This window comes from Peromyscus californicus, unplaced genomic scaffold, assembly GCF_007827085.1.
Source record: "Peromyscus californicus insignis strain IS unplaced genomic scaffold, ASM782708v3 Scaffold_8__1_contigs__length_139910024, whole genome shotgun sequence".
In the NCBI taxonomy this organism is placed as follows: domain Eukaryota; kingdom Metazoa; phylum Chordata; class Mammalia; order Rodentia; family Cricetidae; genus Peromyscus; species Peromyscus californicus.
In genome coordinates, this window is record NW_026294606.1 from 43,764,873 (window position 1) to 43,784,178 (window position 19,306).

Sequence of the window (19,306 nt, forward strand, 5' to 3'; positions counted from 1 at the left end):
CAAAATCACATAATTACTTGTCCTGAGCATTGCTTCAACATACAGTGATAATTCACATCAAGTAATGTTACATTGTGGTATATCTCCTCTATGGAATGGAAATAATTAATTGATTCTTTTATGCCTCCCGAGATGAAACAACTCAGTAACATCCCTAAAGAGCCTTGTTAGCTGAGTATCTATCCTGATTTATCAGGGGCCCTTGCCTGGATAAACACCTCGACCATTTAGTATTTCACTTATTTTCTGAGCTGATACAGTTGGTGAGAAAAGAATAATAGATATTTTAGGTGGTGTGGCTTAAAGGAAATAGTATATATGGTGATATATTGTGTACCCCAATATATTGTGAACCCTAATAAACTTATCTGGGGATCATAGGACAGAGCCAGCCACTAGACATAGAAGCCAGACAGTGGTGTCACACACCCTTAATCCTATCACTTGGGAGGCAGAGATCCGTCTGGGTCTCTGTGAGTTCAAGGCCACACTGAGAGAATCAGGCAGTGGTGGTACATTCCTTTAATCCCAGCACTTGAGATCTCATGCCTTTGGTATCAAGTATTTGAGAAGTATTTGTGGCTTGCTCTGTTTCTCTGATCTTTCAGTTTTCACCCCAATATCTGGCTCCGAGTTTTTTATTAATAAGACCTTTTAAGATTCATGTTACAAGTGTATGCAAAGGATTGAGAGCACGCATAGAGAACTCACATATGAGATTAGCTATTGTCTCACCTGCTCCCTCTTGTTCTTTACAAGCATCCAATGCTATGGGCTCGTCTAATGGCCAAAGTGGCCCCAGTTGGTTTTTGATATCAGCATCCTGAGCATTTTCCCTGCCCCAGCTCCCAGTGAAGGATTCTTCTTCCATCTTAATGTACTGCAGATATCTCAGCACCCACTTTCAGAATGGCAATCCTTACACCTCTTAGTGTGGCCTCATGGTTTAGTTCAGAAAACAGGGTTTCTTATCTTTGCTTATTCATTAGGCTTCAATTGCCTAAGCTTTAATTTCTTCAGTGGTTCAACAGACCAAAAGTAGTTATGCATCTCTAGGTGGTCTGACTGTAGCAATCTGTTGATTGAGTTGGATTCTAAGCAGATAGACTGTGTATTGTATAATGTGACAGCTGGTGGGAGCTTAAAATATGTGCATTGCTCTATGTTCCTTCTGAACACCTCCACGAGGAGCCAACATTATTGGAAGCCTGTCGCGTCCGCCTCGACCAGCAAGGAAGACACAACACCGAGCTCTTCTTCTAAACTGTTTTATTCAGGTCCTTTCAAAATCTGTCTCCTTTGTTCTTCTCCCTAGGGAGAGTCCGACCCAGCCTTATATAGGTCTCAGACCACCAGCCATCATGCGCCACATGGGATTCCTGGATAGGTGCACGTATGCCTTAGCAAGCCAAAATCTAAAGCCAAGCCAAATAAGGAGTTGTTTAACATAGAGAGCACTCGCCATCGGGAGGGCGGAGGGGGGGGGGGGGGCGGAAGCCAGAGCCATCTCAAGAATGCAGCTTCATGTAGCTCTCTACAGAAGCCCACAGCAACTGAAACACTGGACCTTGCTTTCTCCCTGAGATAGACAATTTTAAAACATTTAATGTCTAAACCAAGTCAACAGGAAACGATGCTGACCTAGAAAGTTGGGGCCACAGTTCCTGGCATCTGTGGGGCACAGTCGATAGCCATCAGACTCCTTTTCTGGTTTCCCCTGATAGAAGTGCTGCAGGTGGGGGCTGAGGGTGAGCAGGGCTCAGGGCTGGATTGGGTTGCTCCATGTTAGGAAGGAAGTGGTTGCAGACATGCTGAGGGTGTGTGTGCTCATTGCTATGACTCTAATCACGGCAGGTTCCCAGGGCCAGCATGTCATCATGTCTTGTTTTTCCATGAAATTTGTGTGAAGGACCAAAGAAGGGGGAGAGGGTTTTACATGCCTCACATCTGTTGCACTTTACCTGTAACTGACCTTGAATCATGTTTTTCCTCCTGAGGTAGATATCAGATCCTCAAAAACCTCATTTGGAGTTTTTCAGTGCCCGAGTATATATGAAAATCTGTATGTGTATAACTGCAGAGAAAATGTATGCTTCCTTTCTGCAGTGGAATACATTCACTTCGTTCACTTGTATTCAATTTCTACTTCAAACAAAAGAACAGCATTATGAGAAATATAAAAATTACAAAAACAATCAATATCACTTAAAAGTCTCCCTCAGGAATAGAGGAGCAAACTTACAGATTGAAAAGCAAGGGAATACTTGTAGCTATACATACCACCTGCCTGTCTGGGCTCTGTGTCTAAACCTTAGACTTACACTCCCTAAGGAGAAGCATGGGGAGTCAAGGTTCTTGGAGTAGAAGGTGTCAAGCCAGGATGAAGGAGCAGGAGTTGTATCCTATAGTGTTTAGGAAGAAAACAGGCACACCCAGAGCAGCCAGTCCTGAGAGTCAGGTTTGCCCCATTCTGTATGACACCAAAACAATCATCCCATTTACTGAGAAAAATGTCACAAAATTTGGTACCTTGTTGGCTCTCATCAACATTATTATTTTATTGATTTCAATGATTACCAAGCCTTTGGGACATGGCTTTCTTAGTCCAGAGTTTCTTGGCCTGGTACTGTTAACATCTGGGTTGTGGTCATTGGTCCTGAGGTATGAGGAGAAAGCTGTGCTATGAACTATAGAATGTTCGGCTGAGTTGTGGCCTCTACCCAGTGGATGACAGTATGACTCCACCATGTTGTGACAACTTAAAATGTCTACAAACATTGCCAGTGTTTCCTAGAGGAGAAGACCTTGAGCTGAGAATCATTGTTTTAGCCACATGTTTAGGAAAAGGTACACGCTAACATAATTGTCATGAGGTCTTAGCTGAGATGGGGACAAAATGAGACTCCTAATGAACAACCGGCATGTAAATTTTCCTTGTCACCATCAGCATCCTTTAATCTTTCTACCACCTCTTTCTTTTAGAGGAGTTTGCACAATAACTGTCACTTATCATATAGCACTGATGTTTGGGGAGCCTTCAAAACTAAAGCTCAGGAAAACTGAATGCATAATAAGTCTTTCTACAGTTCGTTTTTAAGTAAGCGCTGAAGTTCATTTTCATGTGACTTGGGAGAGTACATGAATTTTTTTTTACCATACAATGAGTTAAAAAAAAGAAAGAAAAAAGAAAAGAAAAGAAAGAAAGAAAGAAAAAGAAAATACTCTATTTCAGCCCAAAGTGTTCGCAGTATAGAAGGATTTGGGGGTTAGTTTATTCATTCATGTTTCACTCTGCAATCAAAGCAATAAAGTTTTCAGTTTCAACTGGACTCAAGTATCAGTTACCAAGTGGCATGAAAGTCTCAATCTGTTAATTCCAAAACATCTATAAAATTGAGACAATGAGAACAATAATGGATATCTTTTTATTTTTAATAATATTTTAATTAGGATTAAAAGATAGAGTGCTTAGAGCCATGGTTGACACCCAGCATCAGAAGACAGTAGCTGTTATCACTGCATTCTTGGGTGGAGGTTGGTTGCATTCTTTCCTCCCCTAGAGAATTGATTCTCTTAAAAGAACACTGTTCATTCAATTTTGTGTGCCGAAATTCATTTTCAGGGCTGTCGTAGAAATCTTCTTATTTTTCAATTTTGCTTTGGTTAACTAAAATAAATAATAAGAATCAAGTTAACCCACAGGATGCAAATTTTGTTGCATCTCTTTTCAGAGTGTAGGTATGGATTTCTGGCAACTGCAACTTTCATATGCTAAAAACTGAAATCAATGAAACTTGAGTAGAATAGTAATCACCAGAATGCAAATGGAACAGTGAAAGAGTGGGTCCAAAATATCTAGAAGGTGTATTAATTCTAAAGGAGCGATGTCTCCCGAGGCAACAGTGGGTAAATGTAGCAGGTCCTGTTCTTGTGGTCAAGAGTTGGGTATCCTTCTACCATGCACTTACTGTTGTAAAGAACATGAAGGGCTGAGGTATAGCTCAGTGGTAGAGCACTTGTCTAGAGTGCATGAGCCCTGGGTTTGTCCCCCAGAACATACATACATACACACACACACACACACACACACACACACACACACACACACACACACACACCAAGAATTCAGCTTTGGGTTTCCATAGTATTGTTTCATGGAGCATTATAAATACTTAAACTTACATATCTTTTAAAAATATGGAGCCTGCAAATTGGTCAGTAGTAAAAGACCTTGCTGTTAAGCCTAGCAACTAGAGTTTGATCCCCAGAATCACATGGTGGAAGGATAGAGCTGACTCCCACAAGCTGTCCTCCAGCCTCCACAAGCACAACATGGCATGCACTCACCTTTCCCCATGAAACAAATTATCCAAAGCCTGTGATCCTGAGTGCTATAAGAAAGCAGACTGAGAAGCTGGGTGGTGGTAGCACACCCTTTAATTCCAACACCCAGGAGGCAGAGGCGAGTGGATCTCTGAGTTCAAGGTCAGCCCCGTTTACAGAGTGAGTTCCAGGACAGCCAAGGCTGCACAGAGAAACCCTGTCTTTAAAGAAAAAAAAAAGCAGACTGAGTAAACTATGGAGAACAAACCAGTAAGCAGCAAAGCAGCACACTTTCCTGTTTGAGTTCTTGCCCTGTTTTCCTTTGATGATGGACTGTGATCTGAGAGATGTAAACTAGAATAAACTCTTTCATTTCCAAGTTTATTTTGGCCTTGATATTTTATCATAGCAATAGAAACCCTAAAATAACCATATATGGAATAAAATTAGTATTCCTAAGTGAACTGGCAAGGGTGTTGGGTAGAGTACACATATGCTCATGCAATGACTGGCAGCTCTTTCTACCAATAGTAAATGATACTTAAGACTATAAAACAAAAGCCCATTTTGTTTAATAATCATGAAATCATCAACAGATTCCCAACAAATCTTGTAATCTCCTTAATTATATATTAATTAATTTTATATCCTTATGTATGACTTAATGTGGCATCCATTCCCCTTTTCCTGTGTGTTTTTCAATTCAATTGTGTACTATTCATTATGTGATCATTCAACATGATCCTTAGTTTTATTTATTGAGGAAAAAACAGTAATTTGATGGTTATTACAGGTGTTGGCTTAGTGTGTCAAAACATAGGTTGGCTTTGAGAGGAGCTTTAGATTTATTTATTTAAAACAGAGCAGATCTGTCTCTGGGATGAATTTCAGTTTGTGTGTCAAATAAAGTTTATGGGAGGCCATTGGGAGAGATTAAATTCTGGTTCCATGGGACCAACATGCTAACCTGAAATGAAAGTTGTGTGTCTCCAAAGCAAACCCAAGCTGTTTACTTCTCCAGGAACAAAGGACAGAACTAGTAGCCAAAGAAATAAGCCAGCTTTCCAACAATCCCTAAAGATAATAACAGCAGCAAGGGAATCCACAAGAGAATTAGTCCACTTGAGGTGGCACAAAAACCAGCATCCTCTACTTTAACCCAAGCAACAACGGTAGCCAGATGTTGCCAGTCTTCCCGGAGAACTATGCTGTCTACTGTAAAGCTCATTCTGCTATGCAAATGTCAACATCTATGTCCCCTCCAGCAGAGCTCCCAGCTGTTTTGTGGACTGGAAACCTTTGTTCCTAAGCCCCTAAAAGAAGCCAATTCTATGAAATTCAGTGTGTTCAAGTTGTGTTCTTTGAGTAGACAAAATAGTTGGCATACTTACATGTATTTTCCTGTACTATCATCCCACAAACAATATTATGGATGCTATGGTAATGGAAAAATCAGTTTGTTCAAAAGATAATGAATGTACATCAGCATGAAGTCTTCAGAAAGCCCAAAATTGTTATTCTACCGTTTCTCACAATATAGGGAATGAAAAAATTTTTGTTCTGTGTCATGATCACATATGTGGATCAAATTAAGTAGCATTCCCAAAATGCTCTCCTATGCAAATATGTTGTGACAAATATCAGTCCTAAACAAACTTCTATATCCTAGACTGCCAACTGGGTGGGTCTCCAACAGTCCCTAAGAGAGTTGAAAGCATTATATTTTCAGTCAAGGGTTCTTGGTCAAGGGTTAGAGATGGTAGTTTGGTCTGTAGAAATGTCCAGTGGTACTGTTAGGAACCAGCGTAGAGCTGACCAGAGGGAAATGGGATGGATACAAGGTGAAGATAAGGCATGGCACCCAGAATTTCCTTTTCAGAGTAGAGAAGGTGAGAGGGGAGCTGGTCTGTCTTGTACACTAGGAACAGCTGCAAGCTAATGTTTAAGTACAGACAAGGGCAAGGCTGAATCATTGTGCCAGCCCAGCTGGCACAGTAATACACACCAGAATCGGATTCTTCCACATTCCGAAGTACAAATTTGTAAGTCTTGTCTGTGCCTTCATAAACATGGTACTTCTCTGAACTGAGTCCACCATCCACCACAGTTTTGGAACTGACGAAGTTATAGTAGAGAAGGTACCGTGGGGTCTTCCCCTCCTGGAATTGGTACCAGTGGATATAATTGTTTGTTTTGTGAATATCACAAGTGATTATAACAGAGGATCCCACTGGCCTGGTGATTGACATTATTCTTTCTTCCAAGTTGGAGGATGTTTGTCCGCCTACAGTGGTAACAGCAACAGAGTGAGAATAGGAAGTCACCAGCATCGCTTCCCACTAAAAAACCATGAAATCTCAAAAGCATCTATGCCATATACTTACCAACAGGCAAGAAAGTTAGAAGTAGGGCCAGAACCCCCAGCATGCCTTCTGCTCTGTGGACTGGGAAAGGCTAGGTGCCACAAGAACCCCTGTTAGACACGGATCCCTAAAATTGCGATTCAAAGCTGGTCTTGCTGACTGAGTCACAGGCAGAGAGACTTAAGCTGAAGAGCTCTTTCAGAATCGACCAGCGGTCGAATGAGAAGGGGTGGGTGTCTGGGAGCCGCAGTGCCTCTCTGCTCCTGTGTGTTCATTTAGCACCCTCTAGAGGTGACTGAGAGCAGGTACTAGTCAAAGAAGTTAGTAACATGAGAGAAAAGAACCAGAGCAGGCTCAGTACAGTCACATTGGGAGACAGATTTCTGGATGAAATTGCCTGCTCCACTGTGCAAAATTCCTGAAACGCAGACCCTCCATATATGAATATTGCTGTGATCTTGTTCTGAGAAAAGTCATCTTTGTAACACACAAGTAGACTTTGAAGCAACCACGAAGAGCAAATCTGATAAGGCTTGAATCTGGTATGTTAAAAGAAACTAGAATCAATTATGATAGAAAGGTCCAGCATTGGCACAAGAAACCCCAAGACCAAGTCCTCAGCACAAAGATTTATTTACCCCAGAAGGACAAAAGGCAGGAAATAAGGGACAAAGACAGGCCACAGAGGAAAGGCTCACCCAGAAAGGGCAGCCAATAGTGTGATCCACATACAGTGCCCGGGGACAGGGACTTCTTAGGATGGAAATTCTGCAAGGACACTTTAGAGAGCTTAACTGAAAACCTAAAATTCTTCCAACAGAATTGCTTTGAAAAACACAGAATGACCAATCAAGTCCAAGCGCTGCCGCTTAGAAGAGTGTGTCCTTGGGAAAGTCACCATCATGAGCAATAACTTTTCCCTTTTGCACACGATGTCCTGGGGACTGAGTCAGCTTATTGGTGTTAAAATAAATAGGCTAGTTTTAGGGACAATTTAAAATTTTACAACCTTTTAATCCTTATAATAATCCTTCAAGGGAGATAAAAACTGCATTTGACAGGTGGGAGAATTGGAATTTAGGAAGCTTTACCTGTTCAAGGTCACTTAAGACCCCAAAAGACTTGGACTAAATATAAGCCCAGCAAGTTCCCAAGCAGAAGCCGCTGTCATTTAACATATAAAAAATTTTGTATAGACAGAACTTCCACCCTAAACTAGACAGTCGAAGAGAATGATATGAAGACATTTTCAGAAACTTAAAAAAAAAAATGCTCAGATGCTACTAAAGAACACAGGGTTTTCTCAAATCATTTAGTCAATTTTAGGAGCCGATTAAAGTGGTAGACATTTCCCCCAACATTTCAGTAGTTAATGGCACTTTTTGAAGAACTAATTCTTGGTCCACTAAATGATAACAGACACTCTTTCCTAGCAAGAGTAGAGTTGGTGTTACCTGTTGCGATTTTTCTGATGAAGTTCAGGCGTAGGTTGCTTAAGGAACTAACTCATTGATGCCCTGTACCTCTCAAGGAGCACACGGAGAGTGTCTGGAGAGATGACTCAGGGGTAAGGCACTTGCCATACATGTGTGAGGACCTGAGTTTGAATCCCAGCACCCCAGTAATGCTGGGTGTAGCACATACTTTATCTGTAACCACAGTGCTAGCAGAGCAAGATGGAAGCAGAGGTAGAATCTCCAGAAACTCAGAGGTAAGCTAGCCTGGTAATTGTGGAGGAGAACAACAAAGGGACTTTGTTTCTAACAAAGTGGAAGAATCAACATCCAAGGTTGTCCACTAACTTGCCACACACTGTGGCAAGTGTTTGTCTACAACCCCCCCACACAAACATGCACACACATACAAACATATCACATACATACCACACACACACACACACACACAAACATGCACACATATGCAAACACACATACACATCATATACACACACCAAAACCAAACAAAAAATTAAAAATAAGTAAAAAGAACTTGGAGTCATTCAGTCTCCTGAGCCTGTTTCCTGAATAAACTACTTGGTTGTTTATGATTCAGAATTAGTTATCTTTTACACATTTCAAAATACGAATACATGACAGCGATCTACTTTTTCTAAGTTTTTGAATGTGTGCTTCTTGCTTAAAAGACAGTATTTGATTGCTTTATTTATTTACACCGATTTCTGGCACCCTCTCCTGGCCATAGTAGGTATAGCATCACACTGTGTTCCATATTGAGACTCCAGTAAAGGGTAAAATCTAACAGCAGACAGGTCCCAATCTCTCCCCTGGTGCACACCATGGCTTAGTTCAGAGAACCTCCTTTCCACACTCTCTACTTTCCAAACTTCAAAAGTGAGAGAAGTGGCTGATGTTTTTTTCTTCCAGCTTAAAATTTTGTGACTCTGGTTTGAATAGATGGTCCCATACTGAAATAGGTGTGATAAGATGAAAAAGCGAAGAGTTTATCATTTCAATTTTGATTCAACAATAATGTATATTGCTTTTATTCTCTCGATTAGACACTGAGTAGGATTGTTAAGAAAACCACATGGGCTTTCTCTCTCCTCCAATCCAGCAAGATGCCCAAAGGAAAGAAGGCCAAGGGGAAGAAGGTAGCCTCGGCCCCCAGCATTGTGAAGAAGCAGGAGGCCAAAAAGGTGATGAATCCTTTGCTTGAGAAAAAGCATAAGAAATTCAACCTTGAGCAGGACATCCATCTCAAAAGAGATCTCACTCGCTTCCTCAAATGGCCCCACTACATCAGGCCACAGTGGCAAAGGGTCATTCTCCATAAGTGGCTCAAAGTACTTCCTGCCATTAACCCATTCCCCCAGGCCCTGGACTGGCAAACAGCTACCCAACTGCTTAAGTTTGCTCACAGCTACAGGCCAGAGACAAAGCAGGAGCAGTAAGACCCAGGCCCATGCTGAGAAGAAAGCTGCTGGCAAAGGGGATGTCCCACCTAAGAGACCACCTGTCCTTCGAGCAGGGTCAATACAGCATCATCTTGGTGGAGAACAAGAAGGCTGAGCTGGTGGTGATTGCCGGCAATGTAGACCCATTGAGCTGGTGGTCTTCTGCCTGCCCTGTGTCAAAGATGGGGTCCCCTACTGCATCATCAAGGGTGGGGTGGCTGGTCCACAGAAGCACATGCACCACTGTTGCCTTCACACAGGTTAACTCGGAAGACAAGGGTGCCCTAGCTAAGCTGGTGGAAGCTATTAGGACCAATTGCAGTGACAGATACAAGATTTGCCGCCACTGGGGAGGCAGTGTACTGAGTCCTAAATCTGTGGCTTGCACAGCCAAGCTGGAAAAAGCGAAGACCAAAGAACTCTCCACTAAACCAAGTTAAATGTATATTGCTACATATTCTGTGCATAAATATAATTACAAAATTAAAAAAAAGAAAAGCGAAGAAAACCACATAGGATATGAAGTATCTGAATAGCTAGTGGTTTAGCTACCTAGACTGGTCACTACTGAAGGTGAGCAACCCTAGCAGACTTGTTTTAGACTATTAGGATGGTGTGGTGATATATTGCGTACCCTAATAAAGCTTGACTTGAGGATCAGAGGGCAGAGCCAGCCACTAGATTAGACATAGAGGCCAGACAGTGGTGGCACATCCTTAATCTTATCACTCGGGAGGCAGAGATCTGTCTGGATCTCTGTGAGTTCAAGGTCACACTGGAAACAGAGCCAGGGAGTGGTGGAACACATCTTTAATCCCAGATCTGGGAGTCACACACACCTTTAATTCCAGGAAGTGATGTCTGGGCAGAGAAATGTATATAAGGTGTGAGGAAACAGGAACTCACTCTCGGTAGAGGTAAGAACTAGTGGCTGACTGTTCTGCTTCTCTGATCTTTCAGCTTTCCCCTTGATATCTTGCTCTGTTTTTTTTTTTTTTAATTATAAGACCTTTTAAGATTCATGTTACAGGATGGCAATGCTCAGAATCGCCCGGGAAAGGATGGGAAATCTAAGCTGTGCAAAAGTAACTCACATGCTTGTGTACATACACTTGAACCCACACACCACACACATAGACAACTGAAGCACACAGCAGAAGGTGAGTTGTGCTGAATCTTACTGGTGTTTGGTTCTAGCCTGTCTAGAAACTGAAAAGAAGACTCCTCAGTCAAACAGTGGAACTGGCTTGAAATATTCAGAATGGGCCATTTGTTGGCATCATCTTGGTTGGATTCAACCTTGTTAAACATTTTAAATGTTTTAATGATTGAGTTCTAAGAATCAGTAAGACTGTCAACTGCAACTCACTGCAACCTGTAACTGGAGGACACGATGGTCGTCTATGATATGGATGCTAAAAACAGGCTCTTATCTTTCCTCTCATGTTCATGCGACTGAGCTACTAAAGACTCCAATAGGTGCCCAAATACAGTGTCCTTTATTGTCCTCATTCCAGGACAATACTTCAGTCATCTCAGAAAAGAGGTGTGACAAATTCTCGAGATGAGTGTCCAGTGGTCCGAGCCACCTATATGGTCCTTGACAGCTAGTTATACAGCTTTTCCCAAAGAAAGGGGAAAAACTGCAACTGAGGACTATGGGTTACCTAAGTCTCAAAGCTTGATGACCAGGCATGATGAGGTATACCTGTAGACCCAGCTACTTCGGAGGCTGAGGTATGAGGATGGCAAGACCAAGATCTGCCCAGTGTCTATGCTGAGTCTATCAGGAGCAACTTAAGATTCCCTCAAAATAAAAGTAGTTTAAAATGTGACTGGGATGTATCTCAGTGGTAGAGTGCTTGCCTCTCATGCCTGAGTTCAATTCCCATTACTGAAAAAGAATGAAAGTTGTTTAAACATGAGTTTTTGAATGGGTTATCCAGAAATTAATAACATACCTTGTGGAGTTGCTGGTGCTCTTTTTGGCCTTAGACCTCCTGGTTTTCTTGCATTTCTGAATGATGGCGTGTTGTCGTTACGGATCCATGCCAGTATCACGTCATATTTTACGTCTCTGTTAGCTGTTACACTTGTCTTCTCCCCATTCCTACCTCTTCCTGTGCACCCCATCTAACACATTTGCTGCATGGTCCTGGAGCAGCTGTTATCTGTGCAAATGGCCCAGCGCTTTGTAATTGTGCATTTTACCTACTCGAGTGGCACACTCTTCCCTCCTGAGTCAGGAGGTGCTCACACTCCTGGTACACCTCCTGGTTTGGTGCTCCGATCTGTTTCCCTTGCTCCACAGCTGGCTTCGCTGAGTACTATTCACGCAGCTTCCTAGGGTTAGGGTCTTTGCCGTCACTGCCCATGCTGCAACCTTCATGGGCCCCCTTTCTGGGAACTCAGTCCTAGGATTGCTGGGAACACACACATGCCCTTCTGCACACATGTGCACACACACACACACTTTCAAAAAGTACTGCCAGTGGGTGGTGGTAGAAATCTTTAATTTTTGCCAGTATGTACTAAGCAAGCTTTCATTAGTTACCAGATGCTGATCTGATTGTTAGGAAACCGGCATGTGCCCTGCCAAGTCTCCCTCAAAATCCTGGTTATCCACGTCCTTTATATATAGCAAAAAGGAAGTGCCACAGCACAAGGTTAGAGTAGGAGGTAGTTCTCTGAGGTTACACATATCCAGGTGCTGTTTACTGACTATGGACCTTGCTCAAAATTTCCTGTTTATAATGAGTGATATTAGTGATTACATCATAGTTTTGAGAGGATTGAGTGATTTCAAACACAGAACATTTAGAGAGCCTTGCAAAACAAAACATTATATTCAGTACTCATGCCAATTAATCAAAAATATATACATGAACAAATATAAGCAAGAAGCCATTAATATAAATTATTCTAAGGGTAATTCTCAGAATTCCTTCTCTGATGAGTGGTTTGTGTGTTATCTGTCAATCCTTTGTGAGTCTCAGCTGTAACAAGTGTATCAAGCTGCTTTGCCATCTGGATCACTTCATTAAATGAAGCTTTCTAGTCAAACCCTTTCAGTTATTTTGACCATACACTTGGTAGGCTTTGGAGTTTTATTTAATATTGCTCTCCAGTGTGACAGAATTACTTTATATTTCTCTTATATTTAATTTCAGATATCCTGGAATGCTGCTCTTGGGATGTTTCTGTACATTTCTGAACAAATTGATTGGTGCTATGCCTTCTGTTTACTCACTCAGCGCACTCACATTTGAACACCGGGGGGGATGGAGAATATGAAGCTGGGGTAAACAGCATATCAGTCAGTGTGGGAAACAAAAGGCTGAAATCATTCATGCACACTCTCCACTCGGTAAGAAGTTTAAGTGGGTGAAAGCATAGGATTGAACAGGAGGAGAGCCCTTTACTTCAGAGTGAGACATGAGCTGTGTTCTGGGGTGGCAGGGAGAAGACTTCAGGCAAATAGAAAAGGGGACATTTCAGAGAGATTGCAACATGGTGAGCAAAGGTGTAGCGTGTATTGTTTTAGGGGATACAGGGAGAGGCAGTGAGGAGACTCATATGAGGGAAGCAGAGGGGAAATACTGGTGAGGATGGGGGTCTTTGAAGGCCAAGCAGTGACACTGGAATACCAATGTCACACAGTATCCAGAAGATACTCACTGCTGTCCCATGGGTATGAGAAGCAATGGTAAGGAGGGGAGTGTTAGTGTGCCGGCATTAGTTAGTGTTCTGCATATAAAGTGAATTGAGAAGAGGGGCAAACTGGGAAGGCAGCAGGCACAAAATCACCTCTAGCTGTGGGGACATGACTACAGCATCAGGGAATAGAAAGTACAGGATGGTGTGACATTTTGGAGGGCAGAGACAACAGGATGTATGTGTTCTCGAGGAAATGAAGCACAAAGGAAGCTCCAAATTCAGCAGGTCTAGGATTCAGCCACATGCTGAGAAAAGGTGGAAGTCTCATAGAGTAACTATACAAAAGTTATAGATAGCAACTGAGGCTGAGAAGGAGCTTGACACCTGTTGGATGACTATGCAAATATGTGGAGTTAGAAGCAACAGCAGGATCCTCTGGAGGGTCAGTCCTTAGACAGCAGGGCTACAAACTGAAAGGTATTGCTATCTCCTTATTTAGGGCCCCATTCCCAGCTCCCTCGGAAAGAAGGGAAACAAGCACAGAAAACCGGAAAGGGAAAATCAGAGAGAAGTAGGACAAGTGGAATTTGTATCCTGGAATCTTAGGGGGAGGGTGGAAATGTTTGATGATATCAGATGCCACAGAAATCACATAGTGGTCAGAAATGGTGAAGATAAGGCAATGTGAGGGTTCTATAATATTTATTGATGGGGAGAGGGTACACCGGTATCATCCCTGTGGCAAAGTACTTACAAACAAGATGCTCCCACACTCAACTGAACTTACATAATTTTATGGTGTACAAGGATAGATTTCTCAAGAGCTAAATACAAACGTATCCATAGATGCTGCAGGGAGGCAAAAATAAGCTCACAACTCCACTTGACGTTCAAGCATTGGACAACCTGAGTGTTTGACCTGAGATCGTAAGGGTCTGGGGGCTATTTGGGTTTTAGGAAACTAATACAGAATTTAAGTTTCCTTTGAAAAAAGCTTTAGGATCTTTCTCTCAGTTTGCATAGATTTAAGAGTTGTGTCACAATTATCTTTTAATTAGAAGTCATTAAGGTATCTTGAAAAAGTATAACCAATGGCTCAAAATATTTGAGTAGACTGCTCATTTATTTTTTCATGCATTTGAATGTTTGATGCTTTTGAACTTGCTCAGCCCCTTGCTTTGTGCTAAAATAAAGAGAGTTGGTCTTAGTCAGATCGTTCTCGGGCTAATGTTGTAGTCTAAGAAAATCTCAAATCAAGGCTGAGTCAGGAAAAAGAGCGTCTCCAGGTTGAACGAAACCATACGGCTTTCAGTTGTCTAACTTTGTCAAGAGACTGTCATTGTCTTCTCCATGAAGCTATGAAATGTCTATTTACTTGAGGCCCAAGAAGAGGTAACATTCTAGGAAGACAATAGTCACTACCACATGAGAAACAACCTGATGTGCCCTCCTCCAAAGTCTGGCACACAGCATTTATGAGGATTTTCTCTCAGCTCTGAGTAAAAATCAGAAGGCAGATTTTAGTTGAACTGCTCAGAAAACACCAGTAGAGTACTAGGACGGTCACTTTGATGACTGGTGTATCTCTAAAGCATCACGGTGCTCAGTCACGCAGTCTGTGTGGAATAAAGGGCTGAACCTTAGGCATCATCAAATTCTTCATTTCATTCTCATATGTTTGGAGTTTCCCCGAGGTGTTTTCTTTAATGGACCATCTGAACAGAGTGTGGAATCATGATGAGATTTTTCTAACGATCCAATCCAAGGCAATGAAGGGCATTCAGAACAATGCATCTTCACACTCTACCCAACAGATGCCATCATCACGGGTTTCTTGTTGACTCAAAAGCTTCCCTAGCTTTGACAGACAGAATCTTGTTGGTAGTGTTACAGCAGCATAGGGCAGGGAGCTTTTCCTGTCCAGAGGAACAGTTTAACCTGAGATGCCGTTTGGAAGTTTAAAACAGCAAAAGATGTAGTTATCCACACCACACAGGTTAATGGAGTAAAGTTCTAGCATGGAGCCAGGTTGGTGTCCATGTCATGATAACCACAGGCTTTCTCTATCTGATTCTTAAAGATGTGAAAATTTTCATGCCATTGGGTTTGAAAGAGGAGGTAAAAGATCAAGTTGCTCAGACATAGCTTCCTGGATCCTGGCCATGTGGGATAAGATATAGGTATAAACTCACCAATACATAATCAAATGATGTGCACAGGAAGGGTTCACCACAGTGGTAGCCATGGAAGCTCCTGAAACCACTACCAACTCCCTAGAAAGTCCACTAGAAACAAAGAATGTTCACTGTATGTAAGAGCAGTTTCTGTAGCATGGGAGTAGTGCAATGTCTCACACTCATCCCTTTTCAGGATGTTGGGAATTCTTGGATCTTGTCAGTTCCTGAAACAGTCTGAATACTTGCATTTAGTATTTCAAAAATAAAAAGTAATTAAATAAGGATTAAACAATTAAAAGCATGTTGTTTTGGATGAACGTAGTAGGGTCACCTAGATGCATTCATCTAGGAAGTTCAAGTCAAAATTTATCTGAGCCACATCCTGTTATGTTATGTCCTGTGTCAGATCGCAGTGGAATTTCAGAGTAACTACTTCTAGGGATGTGGCAACTAGCTTTGCTCAGTTTAGATACATGCTATTATTAATGCTATCTGGAGAAATGGGGATGCAGATATACTTCCTATCATTTGCAAGGGTCAGAGTTTAATACCAAACACAGCAAACAACAACAAAACCAAAGCAAAGAATGCAACCCCCTGTTTGCTCTGTCACTTTTCAACAACCCATATGTTCTTATGTCAGAAGAGATTTCTTTTAGACGGTTCATCTTGCTGCACTTTGCTTGATTAATTCCCTGAAAAGCTGCTGGACAGTGGCATTTTATGTTCTTGCACCAGACTAGCATTCAAAATGACTAAGCCTCCCTGTAAAGGATCTCTTGAGAAAACAATAGGTCAATAGAAATTTCCCTATTAACACTTAAAAAAAAAAAAACCAATAAAACCCAGTGATCTATCAGGAGAATTTGAAGCATAAAAAAAGAAATACATCCATGCATACTCTTGATTAGTGTATACTGTATACAGAGCTCTATTAATAGAAATTCCTCAAAATGAAATGTGTTTGTATGATGAATTCTCTTCTAGCTACAATGGCTCCATGAGTTGACTTTTCTATTCCGTCTGATCTAATTTTTTTTTTATGTACTTACAAACATAAAAAATGCCAGAAAGAAAAGTGACCAAAAATGAAGCTGTCGTGAGGCTGATTATGAGTTATACGGTTGCCAGTGATTCACAGGCTGAGTGTCCACAGCCAGCGATAGAAGGGGTCTCCCCACAGCTGTTATTTGCGCTCTAGTAATTGCTGGTTCCCAGGAAGCACTGAGTGACCAGCAATGACTGGGATGGAGGGATGGTGAGGTGAGGCAGGACCATGGAGCACAACCCAGAGGTGTGGAACAAGCACATGTCCGCACAAATAACAACTCCGATAGAAATTGTTTCAAGTGGCATGTCCAACTGGAACAAGACTTCAGAAGGAAAAAAACAGTCATGAAAAGGAATCAGTGTAACTTGGAGATTACCAAAGATTTATTTGGAATGACACAGCACTGAGAACATAACTGTTACAGATGGTTTGTGATACAGCATACATCACCTCTTTCATTTTAGAATGATCTGTGAAGATGAGTTGCATAAATATAATGTGGAAGTATATAGGAGCTTTTGTAAATAGGTTCGTTTGCCCCCTCATCCAGCCAATCGCATAAAGGCAGAAGTGAGGACTGCGTAGCTGCTGGTCCAGATTTAATTTTTATCCGGCCTCAGCAGCTGAGCAGCTACACAACCAGGCCCTGCTCTCTCCAAAGGGGCAGCAGCATGGACGTGCTATCTGTTAATACCATCCTGAAAACATCACACAACACACAGAGACACTGTCAGCTGTTTTGGCAATGGGATGAGTGGTTTTTGCCTTGAGGCAAAACTGCAGCTGTAATGCCAGACAGAATAAGAGCAATGCGTGTATCAATGACACTTAGAGAGGCGGAGAGCTACAGTGGAAAGGGGAGGAGTCAGCTATGCATATGTAGCCATCTGCATACACATAGGTCCAGCAGGCATGGGAATTAGCTTGTGGGACTGTGTGTCCATACATATGTGTAGAGCGGTGACTGGAAAAGACTGTTAAGAACGTTTGCAGCTGTTTAGTTTTAAACACAGTAAACTTGAAAGGGAAAGCGAGCAAGTGCTCACACGGGGCAAGGGAGTAAGATGATGTCTCACTACAGGATAACTCATCACAACTGCAAGGCAGCCACTCGACATCACACACTTGATGCAAAGAAGTCAGAGTCTGGTCTGGAGAAAGCTACTTTAGACTTGGGGGAGGGGAATCAAGTACCAGTGTCCACAGTTAGACAAAGCACACATAGACCTCTATTGAACACAGGGAACAAAATAAGGACTTGTTCCTTAATTTGCTATTTCCCCCTCTTCTTACGGTTTTTGCATACATGCTCTATTGATCTGTCTTCCCAAGCCTCATCTGGCACCAGTCTGTCAATCATTATGAGGGTAGTAGCAAAAGTGAACTCCTCCGCATTTCATGAAGGTTTAAAACCCAGTCATGTGACTCTTTTGCAACATCTGCAGCCCTACTCCAGGCGCCTGGTGAAGTTCTCCGGAAAGAGGCCTTTGTAAGTGGCCAGGTCTCTGTACTGAAGCCAGTCTGACTCCTTCACCCCCACCAACCAGCCTGCGTCCTGCAAGACAAGAACAGGGTTTCAGAGTACAGAAAACTCGTGGGCTCAGCCATGGTGCTGAGAACTTTCCTAACAACCCGTTCATGCAGCCGCATGATACAACACTTCTATAAAACACTGTAAAATTTTGAAGCTGACAAAAATAATGAATAAAAATTCAATTTAAGTTATGTATTATTGTACATAGTTCACTTAATGTTAATTTTAACATTCTAATGTTAAGTTATAGGTTGTTAAGGAAAAGGGATTTCACATGAAAACACAGAGTACAAGGAACACAACCAATTGTCTTGTGTGGTTCACAGTGAACTAAGGATTGAGGAAATAATTCTTGGTGACAAATAGAGTCAAACATTCTAAAGTTGTTAGGTTAGAATATAATGCCGACATGGCCATGACGTCTGGTGTTACATCCTGAGCCACTTTCTTACAGGGAAGAATTGCCCCACAGCTCACACCACATAGCCCCAACAAAGCACTACACAGGGCTCATCACCACCGAGTGCTGACCTAGTGCTACCTGGTACTGCTGTTGCTGCTCTTGTTGTGCCTGATGCTTCACGTTCGTGTGGATTACAGGAAATCGGATGCTGTGGTATTCCTGCTGGAGATACATGTTCTTTCTAAGTGAGCTTTGTTTTACTCCTGGGTGCTATCGTGTAAATAAAGACATTTAGCTGGATGGCCACCTACAGAATGGGTGACAATTGCAACAACTGTGAATTGCAAGCTGCTCTCTGCCCTTGGCCTCCAGAGAGAAAGGAACATGGAAGGATCCATTTACACGGACAGCAGTGGGAATCTTTATTATGTTAACCAAGGCAGGGAAGAGAGCCCACTTACAATGAGGAATGGCCAGATTTAATCTGAATCAATCCTCCATGAAGCTCAAGAACATCTGATAAGAAGAGGTCTCAAAAATTAAATAAACTGCTGGATATATTCCCTTTGATATCATCTGAGACTATAAATTGATGCTCCTATATAGACAAGAAATATAAACACGTAGACAGGCCAATTTTTGAAGAGAGGGAAAAAAACCTACAAAAATAACAGAGGAAAAAAATTGCCCCAATAAACTGACTGATAATACTCTTGTTGATGAAGAAAGGTGCCCTCCTTAAAATTATGGTGTCACATATGTGAAGGACAAAGTTATACCTAAAGTAAGAGATGATAACTAAACATTTTCAAGCCTCTAGTATGCACATGAAAGATCAGTTCCCCTCCCACATGTCTTTATTGGATTTTATTTACAGTGAGTCA

The 19,306-nt window shown here is 41.9% G+C and overlaps 1 protein-coding gene and 1 pseudogene across 2 annotated transcripts in view; one reads left to right on the top strand and one right to left on the bottom strand.

The window, feature by feature from the left end:
- The first annotated feature begins 6,515 nt into the window (after nucleotides 1–6,515).
- LOC128104310 (60S ribosomal protein L7a-like) lies at nucleotides 6,516–16,293 on the top strand (annotated as a pseudogene).
- Nucleotides 16,294–16,846: 553 nt separating this feature from the next.
- The window catches only part of Amph (amphiphysin), a 212,972-nt gene continuing 210,512 nt past the window's right edge, over nucleotides 16,847–19,306 (bottom strand). For both annotated transcript variants that reach the window (XM_052729190.1, XM_052729191.1), the window contains exon 21: nucleotides 16,847–18,040. In XM_052729190.1, the coding sequence (XP_052585150.1) occupies nucleotides 17,933–18,040 (108 nt within the window). In that variant the 3' untranslated portion in view covers nucleotides 16,847–17,932. The remainder of the gene's footprint in view (nucleotides 18,041–19,306) is intronic.